Raw genomic sequence first — 14,815 nt, 5'->3', positions numbered from 1 at the left:
CTTTAATAAAACTTTGCTGCACAGAAAGTTCTGAGTGATCAAGCCTCATCTCCAGCCCTGGATCGAAATCCTCTCCTCCAGAGATCACAAGTCCCAGCATCACTCACAGTAGCCTTAACCTTTGCAGCCTTAACCTTTCAGTATGAATGTATGCTCACAGTAAATTAAAAATACATCAACTCTTTAACTCCATATCCTGTGAATTCTTCTGAACAAATACAGAGTTGAGTGGGCTTTCACAATGTGGAAAATGCCAGCTGGAACTTTGTAGCTGAAACGCCCCCCATTGTCTACCCAAGTCCTAGTGTCACCACTGTGCCTCTCTTGGGAAAAGAGAAACCAAGAATGTGCATTTTTTTGCAGAGACCACTGGGATGGATTTCTCTGGATATACCCTAAAGCCACGTTCAAATAGGTAGTTGATAGGGGGGACTCCAGCTATACCTGCCATCCTCATAGGAAGATAGACAACATGATTTAGTTACATGTGTCAGATGGTCATGTGCACAATCAAGGTTACACCCTCTCTCTGGGTGTAACCTAAAGTCAAGCCTACGCTTTATGAAATGAATTCTACTTAGACTCACAGTCTCATTAGTTGAAGATGAGAATTCAGACCAACATCAACTTGCTGACTTGTGATTAGAACTTGACATTTGGTCATGATTACCTGACTGAGTACCAGATACTTTCACCTACTATCTTGTTTCTTAAATGAGATTATCCTCATTTCACAGATAAAGCCACTGGGGCTTAGAGAATAGAGGAAGTATCCAGGCTGAGAACTGAAACCCCAAACATAAGCTTTTCCCATGAAAATTGTAAACTTAGTCAGAAGCCCTTTTAGTTCTGTGCCCCTCTTCCTATTAGGAGAAGGAGGTGAATCCTTTTCTCGCACCCAACACAGAGGCCTCCTTACCTTCTCCATTTGAGTCCAGTGGTCCAGTACATCACTTGCAAAGTTAAATTCCTCAGGTCTGTCGTATTCATTCCATCTTAGGGTTCCAGCTCCTGATAAAGGTTGGCAGCGCAGGTGCTGAGGGGCATGGTGGAAGCCAGGGCAGGACATGTGGATGCCCCACAGGACTCGAAACTTCATCAGCCTTTGCATAGTGGAGCAGTCCTCAGGAAACAGACACAGAATTCTCAGGTCACTACCTGCCTTGAGAAGAGATGGCTAATATGTTGGTCATTGGAGCAGAAATTCATTCCACAAAATGAAGGCACGTTGCTGGCTAATTACTAGAGTAATAGCTTTGTTTCAGTTCACTGGAATTTGGAAGGCACAACTAACAGCTCACTGAAATTTGAAGGCATAGCTAAACTGACTTAGCTGGGAATTTCTCTTCCCGAATGAAGAATCACAAGGCAAAAATTATGAGGAGAGGTTATAGCTACTAGATGAGATAGGCACATATTCCTGAGGGTCTTCTCCTTCTCTTTTAAACCCCAGGAATGGAGGCCATGTGGCCACCCTTTTTTGGTAGAAACAGTATTTTCAAAGTCCTGTATGTCATGCTATCCTTGCTAGGGAAAAATCTCTTCCTACCGAGCCCAAATATGTGGTTCTCATGAAAACTGTCATAGTTTTAGATGATCCCACCACATCCAAATTTGATTGGTCGATCATTTCCTATGATATATATATATTTAAATACAAACTGGGCTAATCATAATCCCTCTCCAAAATTATGTGTGTGTGTGTGTGTTACCAAAGCCTTAGTGGAAGCCATGAAAATACACACTTTGGAAATTGTCAGTGGCTATAATTCCTGTAACGTGGAGATAACTGCTCTGCATAAGAGAAGAAAACTTGAAAATTTTCAGGGATATGAAAATAAGGGGTAGAGAGACTCTTAGAGGCATGCAAGTCTCTGGTTCATAACTATTGCTCCTGAGGCATGTCTACATCTCTACCCTTCTCTTGTTAATATCCTGTCCTGAATTCTATGAATCAACAATTTTTCCTGTCTGAGATTGTGTTTCTGTCACTTGATATTATAAGAATATTGACAAATATGCACCACCATACTCAGACAGAGGAGGCTAATATCACAGCATTCTCCTTACTAAACAGGGATCTGGCCTCAAGGTCTTCCCCAGGACAGCATTCAGGTACTTATTACCAATGATCATTTGACCTATGAAATAAAAATTTTTTGCCACTCCAGTTCCAACAAATGCTTCTGACATGGGGATAGAATGCTCATTTACTAGGATGCTTTTTGAAGTTTGATGGTGGAAATTGGCTTAAGCAAGAACTTCTGACTATGAGCAGAAAGCCACTTCACAAATAGCTTTGAGGTTTAAGCAGTTTATCCCTGCAAATAATTAAGCCCTCTCCCCCCCAGTTACAGCAACAAGATAATACTATTTGATGATAGATCCATGAAAGAAATCAATGAAACATGATTCCATATTCCACTTGTAATAACCTAGCCCCAATTAATTTTGGTGCTGCCCTCAGAACCCTGCTACTGTCTGCAGAGAAGAGTATTGACTTAAAAAATAGTCACAAACTAAAAGTTGAGAGTTATGTTTTATTCAGTGGGAATTTTTAGGACTTCAGTCCCAGGAGACAGCATCTCAAGTGACTCTGAGAGAACTGCTCCAAGGAAGTGAGAGGAGGAAACAGGTTAAAGTTTTGCAACAAAGGATAGATAGACTGAACATCAGAAGATTATTGTTAATTAAAGGAAGTAAGGTAAAGTTCACTTTCAATCACTTGCCAAATCTTCTGAATGACAAACTTAGTTTAACATTCCTCTCTGAGACGTCTCAGAGGTTTTTCTTCAAAGCATCCCAGAGTCAGCAGGAGGCTAAAGAGCTTTAGTTAGATTTTGATATTTGAGATGTTTGTTAGAAATGTCAACAAATATTTAAAACACAACAGGATCATAGGTCACTGAAACAATGCTTATTTACTTAACCAAAGTAAAAGAGAAATCAAATTCCAGTTTCTTATTAGCCTACTTAGCTAAATCCATTTATTTAACTTCAATCTAAATTTAGTGAACCTTGACTATGCATAAAACTTTTTCCTCCTCAGAATTCCTTTTCACAGTCTCTCATCACTTTCTGTATCTAGTCTCATTTTTTATACAAATAAACTCAACAAGCTCATTCCTTCTTTTTTCTCAATAAACTGCAATTTTATTCCTCATACCTTCTTTACTGAAAACACACATTTTATTTCCTACTGTATACTAAAATGTTACTGTATTATTTCTAATAGCTTTAACTACATATGTAAATTATAAATTTCAACTCTTAAAACCTTAATTTTTAGTAAAAGATAAGAAGTAAGTAATTATGAACTGTTTTTTACATTGGAATTCTATAGATTGGTGAGCATAAACAGCAGTGATAATTTCTAAAAGCATTTGTTTTCTTATAGAAAACATCTTGGGGTGACATCAAGCATTTTCATTAATATTCCTAAATACTTTTAGTTTTTCTCTTTAGTAATTTATACCTCAATATCTCATTAATGAAATTATCTAGTTACTCAATAAACTTTTATCATTTAACTTAAATTAGCCCAACTTTAGAATTTTAAGTTACCAAATATCTGGAAAGATTATTTTAAATAGATTTTTCTAAAATAGAAAAGAGTTTACCTCAAAGCTGTTATCTCATTTACATTTATTTTAAAGTTTCATTGTATCAATAAAATATAAATCAATGGTGGTGGTTTAGTCGCTCAGTCATGTTTGCCTCTTGTGACCCCATGGGCTGTAGCCCAGCAGGCTCCTCTGTCCATGTGATTCTCCAGGCCAGAATACTGGAGTGGGTTGCCAATTCATTCTCCAAGGGATCTTCCTAACCCAGGAATCTAACCGAGGTCTCCTGCATTGCAGGCAGATTCCTTACAAACTGAGATAGCAGGAAAGCCCAAGTCTGCCTGTGAATCTGCCTGCAATGCAGGAGACCTGAGTTCGATCCCTGGATTGGGACAATCCCCTGGAGAAGGGAAAGGCTACCCATTCCAGTATTCTGGCCTGGAGAGTTCCATGGGTCCATGGTGTCACAAAGAGTCAGACACGACTGAGCGGACTGAACTGAACTGAACTGAACTGAGCTTAAAATCTTTGCCATAGGGACAGATTCCAAGACGGATAGGGATTTCTGCAAAGTTGCAAGGCAAATTTAGTGGCAGAGATAGTTCTAAAATCCTGCTCTTCCTTCCATTTTTTTCCAACACATACCTCTTTTCACACGCATGAACCCACTGGAGCAAGAACACCAGACTCAGTTGCTAATTTTATACATAGGTGTTTACATGGCCACAGGATTGTCCTTAAAATACTCAAGGACAATCCATACAACCCCTTAATAAGTGGCTAAAACCAAGACAACAGAAAGAGAAATAATGAGGAAATTAACCCTTTAATATGGGCTGAATGGTGCCCCCTCAAAATTTATGTGTTCAAGTCCTAACACTCAGTGCCTCAGCATGTGACTATATTTAAGACAGAATCTTAAAAGAGGTAATTCAGTTAAAATGAGGTCTTTAAAGAGGTAATTCAGTTACAATGAAACTTAACCTCATATGACTTGTTCAGAGTGCCTTGATGAGTTCTTACACCAGAACTTTGATTTCACAAGCATTTGGACTGAAAAAGCTATTCATTTTATGAGGCAACATTTTTAGTGCATTATAGAGGATCCCAGCATTACAGAGCCAGGTTTGGCTCCACTTGGTACCAGGTGAATGATCTTGGCCATCATTTATGTCTCCAGACTTGGAGGGCATAGTAATAATACTCACTATGTACACTGAGTAAAAATACTCACTATGCTTTCATAAGGATTAGTGAGATAATCAATATAGTCAATTTCCCAGTGCTATGTCTGATACAGAATAAGGGCTTAACAAGTGTTGAGGTGTCTTCTAACTCCCAGAAAATACTGAAGCCAATCCCTACCAAGTTAAATATTGAAAAAATATGCTGTTAATAAAAGGCATTCACCTTAAGTGATTTGAACAAACTTTCACATAATGGAGCTTTTTTCTCAATGTTTTAACTTCTAGGTCTTTTTTACACCTGTCAGCACCCTCCTCCCACAGCCTACCACATTCAAATATCTAACATTAAATCAATCATCTGTATACCAGTCATGGTGCTGGGCATACCATGTATTCCCTCTGATCCCCTTCTCTCAGTTTTACTATCCTCACTTTGCAACAGAGGAAATGAACTGTCAGAGAAGAAACTTGCCCCAGGTCTGTAAGTGGCATTGCTAGAATTTGAAACTGGGGCTTTAGATTTCATGTTCAGGGCTCTATATATACTTTACTGCCTCGTGGCAGACAAACACACACAGACATACAAAGAAGCAGTCCCTTACCTGGTACTGTCTAGGAAACGCTTGGGTGATGTCTTGGATGGGGACTTTGCAAGTTCAGTTCTTTTCTGACTAGAAGTTCAGTTCTCTCTGTGTTTATACAACAGAACTTGGTTCCTGACTACAGCTGGGGTGGAGAACTTGGCAGGAATGGAATAATTCAAAAGGGGGAGGAGATTCTCACGTGTAACAGGGCAGAAAGCAATCATAAGCCCTCATAGAGAGAAAGCCAGCTAGAAAAACAAAGTATATTACGTAATTTCCAATTATTATGGGCCTGCCTTGTGGTTTGAATGAACAAATAAAGCCAAATGGAGCACTTTCACAAGTTCTCTGTGGATAACAGGCTCCCCTTTCCCGGTCTTATGTCCCCAGTGATCTCATTTAAGTGAGAGCCAGGTGGCAGCATCACCTAGTAGTCAAACCTGTGCTTGGTTAGGGGCAGGGGGAGTAAGGCTCAAGATGGAAGGGATATATATATATATATGATATAATTGTGACTGATTCACGTTGAAGTATGGCAGAAACCACTACAACATTGTAAGGTAATTATCCTCCAATAAAACTGCAAGGAGATCCAACCAGTCCATTCTGAAGGAGATCAGCCCTGGGATTTCTTTGGAAGGAATGATGTTAATGCTGAAACTTCAATACTTTGGCTACCTCATGTGAAGAGTTGACTCATTGGAAAAGACTCTGATGCTGGGAGGGATTGGGGGCAGGAGAAGAAGGGCACCACAGAGGATGAGATGGCTGGATGGCATCACTGACTCGATGGACATGAGTCTGAGTGAACTCTGGGAGTTGGTGATGGACAGGGAGGCCTGGTGTGCTGCGATTCATGGGGTCGCAAACAGTCGGACATGACTGAATGACTGAACTGAACTGAAAAGACAAATACATTTTAAGAAAGCCTGTGCTTGGAGGCAGAGAGATTTGGGCTTAAGGGTCAGGCCTGCCTCTTATCCTTTCTCCGACCTTTTTGGACATCCTTTTCCTACACTTCAGTTTCCTTATCTGTGAAATGGGAGTGCTAATGGTGACACCTCTCTCCTATGGTTTCTCTTTGTGGTTGTCAGTGTTAGTATTAGATGAAATAATTCATGAAATATACATAGCACAGTGCTTGGCGTAATCAATGTTGGCTGCTTTTATTAACTTAGGATTCTGAGAGAAATAGCTTAGTGTGCTAGCAAGATGTAAGGTCTTTGGAACCTCAAAGTCTTGAGCTTAAATCCTGGCACAGCCACTTCTAAGATGGTCCGTGGCAGCAATTTATCTCTTCTAACATCTCAAAGATAGAGGAGTCAGTGGTTGTCAGTAAGATTTATCCCACGAAATCTTTGAAAGTTTTGCACAATGTAAAGTGTGTAGAGTGCCTGGTCCAGGGATGTAGACTCTGGTTTGATACTGGTGTTTTACTGGATAAGCACGATTGTCACAGGTATTGTCTTGTTCTGTTAGTTTTCCTCTAGAGCCATTTTGCGGGGTCATTAGGCAACAAGGAATGTCTAGTATCCTGGCCCAAATTTCCCAGCACTTTTCCCCTCCCAACATCCATTGAACCATGGGGGAAAAATACCTCTGCTCTAAGCCACCGCCAAGACTGCCAGAGACAGCTAGAACACTCTGATAGGCTGGAGGGGAAAGCCTGGCTTCTGTGAGGTGGGTCTTGCTCTTCCTGGCAGATGCACTGATGATGAATCCTTGCTCAGGATTAACTCTTATTTTATGGAGAGGAGGAAATAAGACTGGCCATAGTAAGCTAAATATTATGAAGTAAAAAATACCCTATTACTCAAGCAGAAGAGGCAGTCACTTTTGAGGATAGAATGGGGACAGGAGGATCAGCGCACAAGGCAAGCTCTGGATCTCAGTATATCTCCCATGTGGAACTATAACACTAGTGTTGTGGTTAAAAAGACAGATGGTGGGGCCAGGCAGTCTCAGTTTGAGTCTAGCTTTTACCAGTTACCAGCTCTGGGACACTGAGTGGGTTTATTAATCCCGTTGTACCTCAGTTTTCTCATCCTAACAATGGGTGAGTGGCAGAGACAGTAGAATTCTCAAAAGGTTCCATGTGCACATTTCTCCTTCTCAAGTTTCTTCTGCAGTTAGGGTGAGGCAATTGAATTCCACTTTAGGACCATGAACTCCAAGTGGAAGTGACAAAAGTCACTTCTGGTCTAGGGCATTTAAGAAGTGATTTGAGTCCTCTGTAAGCTTCTCCTGACTCAGTAGTCCTGGGAACCATGTGGGAGATAGTATTAACAGCATCAAAATATGGCAGAAATTCTATCAGCCATTTCTCTGTAAGGTTCTTTCTGCATTACAGGTTTCAGATATCACATTCTTTCATAGCTTCTGTAGGGCTTTTTCTGGGATATCTGGACCTCCCAAATCAATTGTGGGGCAGGCTCTAGATCCAGCTCACAGCCTTAGGGTCTGCCACTTACCCTCTTACTTACTTGCCTATTTCTCTTCTCTCAGGACCCTCTTACTTTCAGAGTACCTGGGCCCTGGAGGGACATGGACAATATAATAGTACTCATGAGGAGGTAGAGAGAAATGACTGAAAAAAATCATGACTTCAGCAAAAAGCTAGATGTTAGATTCTGAAAATAGTCTTGCTTTTCTGAGCAAATGCCCTTTCTCTGCTCTTTTCTTCCCTCTATCTCTTCAACTGTAGGCAGACTGGTTCTTTTGGTGGACTGAAGATTTAGCTGCTGTTTAATTGTGAAATCATGTCTGAATCTGTGTCCCCATGGGGTCACTAGGCTTCTCTGTCCATGGGATTGTCCTGGCAAGAATACTGCAATGCATTGACATTTTCTCTAGGGCATCTTTCTGACCCAGAGATCAAACTCATGTCTCCTGCATTGCAGGCTGATTCTTTACCACTGAGCCACCTGGGGAGCCCAAAGACTTAGTTAAAGATAGTTAAAATTAAACACTAATGCTAATCTGCTCTTGCATTACTCTTTTCTACCTTTCTGTTATCACATCCTACCTTTTCTGAGTCTTCTTTCTCAATATTGATCATCGGATTTTCTCTCTTTTCTTCACTTAATATATTATTGTTCTCCAAGGACTCATCCACAGCTAATAGCTCTTCTTATTATATTTATTCTCTCTCTCTCACTGTCTCTCAATAATTCCACACATTAAAAATATTTACTTCCCTCTAGTTCAAATTTTGGAGAAGGCAATGGCACCCCACTCCAGTACTCTTACTTGGAAAATCCCATGGAAGGAGGAGCCTGGTAGGATGCAGTCCACGGGGTTGCTTGGAGTCAGACACGACTGAGCCACTTCACTTTCACTGTTCACTTTCATGCACAGATCCAGCTGATTACTAAAATATGTCCTAACCTCAGTATTTCATAGATAACATGGATAAATTAATATGACCACAACTGAATTTTGTGTCCCCACCTTCAAACCATTCCTCTCAGAAAACCTTACAACCACCTACCCCAGTTTACTTAATCAAAAGCTTAGACATCCTTCTGTGCTCCCTTACCCTTAACCTGATCTGCCTTATTTAGTCACTAAGTTACCAAGTTCCATGAAGAAGGAACTTTTCTTCTAAGCATTTCTCAAATTCTCCTTTGATACATTTACCATTCAGCTACCAAGGTAATCATTTAGAAATAAATTGCTGACTGAGTTCATTACTGGCAAGATAAAGTCCAAACTTTTTATCATGTGATATAGTGACCATCCCTTCTAATATTTTGCAACCTGAACCTGATGTTGAAATAATATTGAATTTAAGTAATATGACCCTGTCCTTCTTCAGGTAAGTTCTTCCTTCTATCCACAGAACAGATAATTGCTGCAATCTGGGTGCAACTTATGACATCAACACAAATGCAAGAATGCTCTGTGTATTCTCTTAAGCTAATGATTGTCCAGGAAAGTTATGCACAATCTGTACTGGGTCACACTGACTTGATAGCCATTACTTCTTGGTTCTGAGGGTTACTGGGGCATCTTAAGGACTTTGACTAGACAAAGACATGAAGGATGAGGCAGTATATTTTCATCTCATCTTGAACAAAACAAGAGACAGTGATGTCCTTGTGCAGGCACATCTTGAAGATATTGCAAGTTCAGTTCCAGACTACTGCAATAAAGTAAATATTGAGATAAAGTGAGTCACACAAATTTTTCTTGGTTTCCCAGTCCATATAAAAGTTACCTTTATACTATACTGTTAGCTATTGTGTGCAGTAGCAATATGTCTAAAAAAAGTACATAATTTATAAAAATGTGTGTGTGTGTGTGTTTGTGCTCAGCTGTGTCCAGCTGTTTGCAACCCCATGGTCTGTTGCCTACTAGGCTCTTCTGCTCATGGAATTTTCCAGGCAAGAGTACTAGAGTGGATTACCATTTCCTCTTCCAGGGGATCATCCCAACTCAGGGATCAAACCTGCATCTTTTATGTCTCCTCCATTGACAGGTGGATTCTTTACCACTGTGCCACCAAGGAAGATCCAATTTAAAAATACTTTATTGCTAAAACAGCTAACCATCATCTGACAATTCAGAGTTGCCCAATCCCCTCAATTTTAAAAACCACAATATCTGTGAAGCACAGTGAAGTGAAACAATAAAATGAGATATGGTTGTAGTTACAGTGAGCCAATCTGAAAGTACTGGCTTAATATTGTGATTTCTATATACAAGCCAAATGGATAAGGAGATGATGTGGAAGGAGGAGAGGCAGATTCTGTACTTTGGATAAGTCGTAGATCTTCCCTAAAAGTATGAGATCTCAACATCACTTATTCCAGAGCCTGGAGAAGCATGGGACATGCACTGAGTAAGGAGATATGATCAAAATCATTCTCACAATAGGATAAAGAACAGCAAAAGTGTTGGAATGATCAATCTACTGGATTTAAAATTTTTGGAAGCTAAATGATATTCCTTTTGCTCTTTCATTAGCAGACTGTGTTACTCTACTAGGGCAAACATAAAACTGGTGAATTTTAGGGCACTCTAGGAAAGGAGTAAGTCAAAGTATATTCACATTCTGGTGAACATTTTATTATAGAGTTTTAATTAAAATATAATATTAGTTTCAGGTGTACAGTAGTGAATTGATATTTTTATACATTATATGATCAACAGAATAAGACTAGTTAACATCATCAACAATACCACACTGTTACAATATATTGACTTTGTTTCCTATATGTACATTACATCCTTGTGACTTATTTATTTTATACCTGGAAGTTTGTACCTATAATTCTCTTCACCTGTTTTGTTCATCCCCCACCAATCTCCATCCACTCTGGCAACCATCAGTTTCTTCTCTGTATGTATGAATCTGTTTCTGCTTTGCTTTGTTTGTTCATTTGTTTTGTTTTCTAGATTCCACATATAAGTGAGATCATGTGGAGTCTGTTTTTTCTCTAATTTATTTCACTTAGCATAATACCCTCTAGATCCATCCATGTTGCCACAAATGGCATGCTTTTGTGCTTTTTATGGTGAGTAATATTCCACTGTAAAAAAAAATTATTCCATTGTGTGTGTGTGTGTGTGTATATATATATATACACATATATACACCACATCCACTTTATCTATTCATCTATCAGTGGATATTTAGGTTGCTTCCATATCTTGGCTATTGTAGATAATGCTTCAAAGAACATAGGGAATACATATATCTTTTTAAAAAAATTAATTACTGTACTTTAATTGGAAGATACAGACTTCCCTTAAAGTGTCTGACTACAATGTGGAAGACTGGGGTATATTTAACAATATTGTGATGGTTTTTGCCATACATCAACATGAGTTAGTCACAGGTATACATGTGTCCCTCACATCCTGAACTCCCTTTCCACCTCCCTCCAGACCCTATCCCTCTGGGTTGTCCCAAAGCATGGGCTTTGGGTGCTCTGCTTCATGCATTGAACTTGCACTGGTCATCTATTTTATATGTGGTAATGCACAGGTTTCAATGCTATTCTCTCAAATCATCCCACCCCTGCATTCTCGTGATGAGTCCAAAAGTCTGTTCTTTACATCTGTGTCTCCTTTGCTGCCCTGTATGTAGTATCATCAGTACCATCTTTCTAAATTCCATGTATATGGAGTTAATATACAGTATTTGTCTTTCTCTTTCTGACTTACTTCAGTCTGTATAAGAGGCTCCAGATTCATCCACCTCATTAGAACTGACTCAAATGCATTCCTTTTTATAGCTGAGTAATAGTCTATTGTGTCAACATCCTTGTCTATTCATCTGCTGGTGGACATCTAGGTTGCTTCCATGTCTTAGCTATTGTAAATAGCACTGCAATGAATACTGGGGTACCTGTGTCTTTCAGTTCTGGTTTCTTCTGGGTGTATGCCCAACATTGGAGTTGCTGGGTCATATGGCAGTTCTATTCCCAGTTTCTTAAGGAATCACCACATTGTTCTCCATAGTGGCTGTACAAGTTTGCTTTCCAACCAACAGTGTAAAGCAGGGTTCTCTTTTCTCCACAACCTCTCCAGCATTTATTGTTTGTAGACTTTTTGATGATGGCCATCTGACTGGTGTGAGATGATACCTCATCATGGTTTTGATTTCCATTTCCCTAGTAATGAGTGATGTTAAGAATCTTTTCATGAGTTTATTAGCCATCTGTATGTCTTCTTTGGAGAAACATCTGTTTAAGTCTTTTACTTACTTTTTGATTGGGTTTGTTTTCTGATATTGAGTTGCATGAGCTGCTTGTATATTTTGGAGATTAAATCTTTGTCAGTTGTTTCATTTGCTATAATTTTTTTTTTTCTATTCTGAGAGCTGTCTTTTCACCTTGCTTCTAGTTTCCTTCATTGTGCAAAAGCTTTTACATTTAATTAGGTCTCATTTGTTTATTTTTTGTTTTTATTTCCAATCCTCTGGGAGTTAAGTCATAGAGGATCTTGCTATGATTTATGTCAGAGATTTTTCTGCCTGTATTTTCCTCTAAGAGTTTTATAGTTTCTGGTCTTACATGTAGATCTTTAATCCATTTTGAGTTTATTTTTGTGTATGGTGTTAGAAAATGTTCTGATTTCATTCTTTTACATGTAGTTGGCCAGTTTTCCCAGCACCACTTGTTGAAGACACTATGTTTTCTCCATTGTATATTTTTACTTCCTTTATCAAAGATAAGGTGTCCATAGGTGCAAGGATTTATCTGTAGACATTCTGTTTTGTTCCGTTGATCTATATTTCTGCCTTTGTGCCAGCACAATACTCTTGATGACTGTGGCTTTGTAGTATAGTCAGAAATCAGGAAGTTTGATTCCTCCCATTCCATTCTTTCTCAAAATTGCTTTGGCTATTTGGAGTCTTTTGTGTTTTCATACAAATTGTGAAATTATTTGTTCTAGTTATGTGAAAAATACCTTTTGTTGTTTGGAAGGGATTGCATTGACTCTATAGATTGCTTTGGTTAGTATGCTCATTTTCACTATATTGATTCTTCCAATCCAAGAACATATTTGTGTTCTCCATCATTTCTCTATCTATTTGTGTCATTTTTTATTTCTTTCATCAGTGTTTTATAGTTTTCTGTATACAGTTCTTTTGTTTCTTTAGGCAAATTTATTCCTAAGTATCTTATTATTTTCATTGCCATGGTGAATGGGATTGTTTCTTTAATTTTGCTTTCTGATTTTTTATTGTTAATGTATAGGAATGCAAGGAATTTCTGTGTATTAATTTTTATATCCTTCAACTTTACTATATTTATTGATTGATGAATATTCATTGATTAGTCCCAGTAATTTTCTGGTAGCATCTTTAGGGTTTTCTATATAGAGGATCATGTCATTGCAGTGAGAGTGTTACATCTTCTTTTCCAATCTGGATTCCTTTTTCTCTTTTTCTTCTCTGATTGCTGTGGCTAGGATTTCCAAAACTATGTTGAATAATAGTGATGGGAGTGGGCATCCTTGTCTTGTTCTTGATTTTAGAGGAAATGCTTTCAATTTTTCACCATTGTGGATAATGTTTGTGTGGGTTTGTTGTATATGGCTTTTACTATGTTGAGGCATGTTCCTTCTATGCCTACTTTCTGGAATTTTTATCATAAATGGGTGTTGAAATTTGTCAATGTCTTTCTCTGCATCTACTGAAATAATCATATGGTTTTTATCTTTCAATTTGTTAATATGGTATATCACATGGACTGATTTGCAAATATTGAGGAATCCTTGCATCCCTGGAATAAAGGTCACTTGATCATGATGTATCTTTTTAATATGTTGTTGGATTCTGTTTGCTAGAATTTTGTTGAGGATTTTTGTATCTGTCTTCTTGAATCAGTGTTGTTTTTTTCAGATAAATACCCAGAAGTGGAATTGTTGGGTTGCATGGTCATTCTCCTGGAAATCTTGATTCTGGCTTGTGATTCACCCAGCCCAGCATTTTGCATGATGTACTCTGCATATAAGTTAAATAAGTAGGGTGACAATATACAGCCTTGATGTGCTCCTTTCCCAATTTTAAACAAGTCATTTGTTCTACAGTCAGTTCTAATTGTTGCTTCTTGACCTGCATACAGGTTTCTTAAGAAGCAGGTAAGGTGGTCTGGTATTCTCATCTCTTTAAGAATTTTCTACAGTTTTTTGTGATTCACACAGTCAAAGGCCTTAGCATAGTCAATGAAGCAGAAGTAATTTTTTCTGGAATTCCCCTGCTTTTTCTATGACCCAACGAATGTTGGATGCCAGGCTGGATGAATCACAAGCTAGAATCAAGATTGCTAGGAGAAATTTCAATAACTTCCGATATGTAGATGATACCACCCTTATGGCAGAAAGTGAACAGGAACTAAAGAGCCTCTTCATGAGGGTGAAAGAGAAGAGTTAAAAGGCTGGCTTAAAATTCAACATTCCAAAAACGAGGGTCATGGCCTCTTGTCTCATCACTTTCTGGCAAATAGACAGGAAAACAATGGAAACAGTGATAAACTTTATTTTCTTGGGCTCCAAAATCACTGTGAATGGTGGGTGCAGCCATGAAATTAAACGTCCTTGCTCCTTGGAGAAAATTTTATGATCAACCTAGACAGCATATTAAAAAGCAGAGACATTACTTTGTTGACAAAGGTCCATCTAATCAAAGCTATGGTTTTTCCAGAAGTCAGGTATGGATGAGTGAGTTGGACCATAAAGAAGGCTGAGTGCCAAAGAACTGATGCTTTCAAACTGCGGTGCTGGAGGAGACCTTTAAGAGTCCCTTGGACTGCAAGGAGATTCTACCAGTCCTACCTAAAGGAAATCAGTCCTGAATATTCATTGGAAGGACTTATGCTGAAGCTGAAGCTCCAGTACTTTGGCCACCTGATTCAAAGAGCTGACTCATTAGAAAAAACCCTGAAACTGGAAAAGATTGAAGCAGGAGAAAAGGGGGATAACAGCAGATGAGGTGGTTGGACGGCATCACCAACTCAATGGACATGAG

General features: G+C 38.8%; 1 protein-coding gene across 9 annotated transcripts in view; it reads right to left on the bottom strand.

The window, feature by feature from the left end:
• The window catches only part of ACSM1 (acyl-CoA synthetase medium chain family member 1), a 56,444-nt gene extending 51,025 nt beyond the window's left edge, over positions 1-5,419 (bottom strand). For 4 of the 9 annotated variants that reach the window (XM_004020815.5, XM_042240489.2, XM_060405784.1 and 1 more), the window contains exons 1-2: positions 5,353-5,419; positions 920-1,123 (exon numbers count right to left, since the gene is read on the bottom strand). In XM_004020815.5, coding sequence (XP_004020864.2) covers positions 920-1,111 — 192 coding nt within the window. In that variant the 5' untranslated portion in view covers positions 1,112-1,123; positions 5,353-5,419. Of the gene's footprint in view, positions 1-919; positions 1,163-5,352 lie in introns of all 9 variants that reach the window. The other 5 variants (XM_042240487.2, XM_060405782.1, XM_060405785.1 and 2 more) reach the window with 2 other exon arrangements.
• Between the last annotated feature and the right edge of the window lie 9,396 nt (positions 5,420-14,815).

Source organism: Ovis aries, chromosome 24 (genome assembly GCF_016772045.2).
Source record: "Ovis aries strain OAR_USU_Benz2616 breed Rambouillet chromosome 24, ARS-UI_Ramb_v3.0, whole genome shotgun sequence".
Classification (NCBI taxonomy): Eukaryota; Metazoa; Chordata; class Mammalia; order Artiodactyla; family Bovidae; genus Ovis; species Ovis aries.
This window is presented reverse-complemented; position numbering and strand designations above follow the sequence as displayed.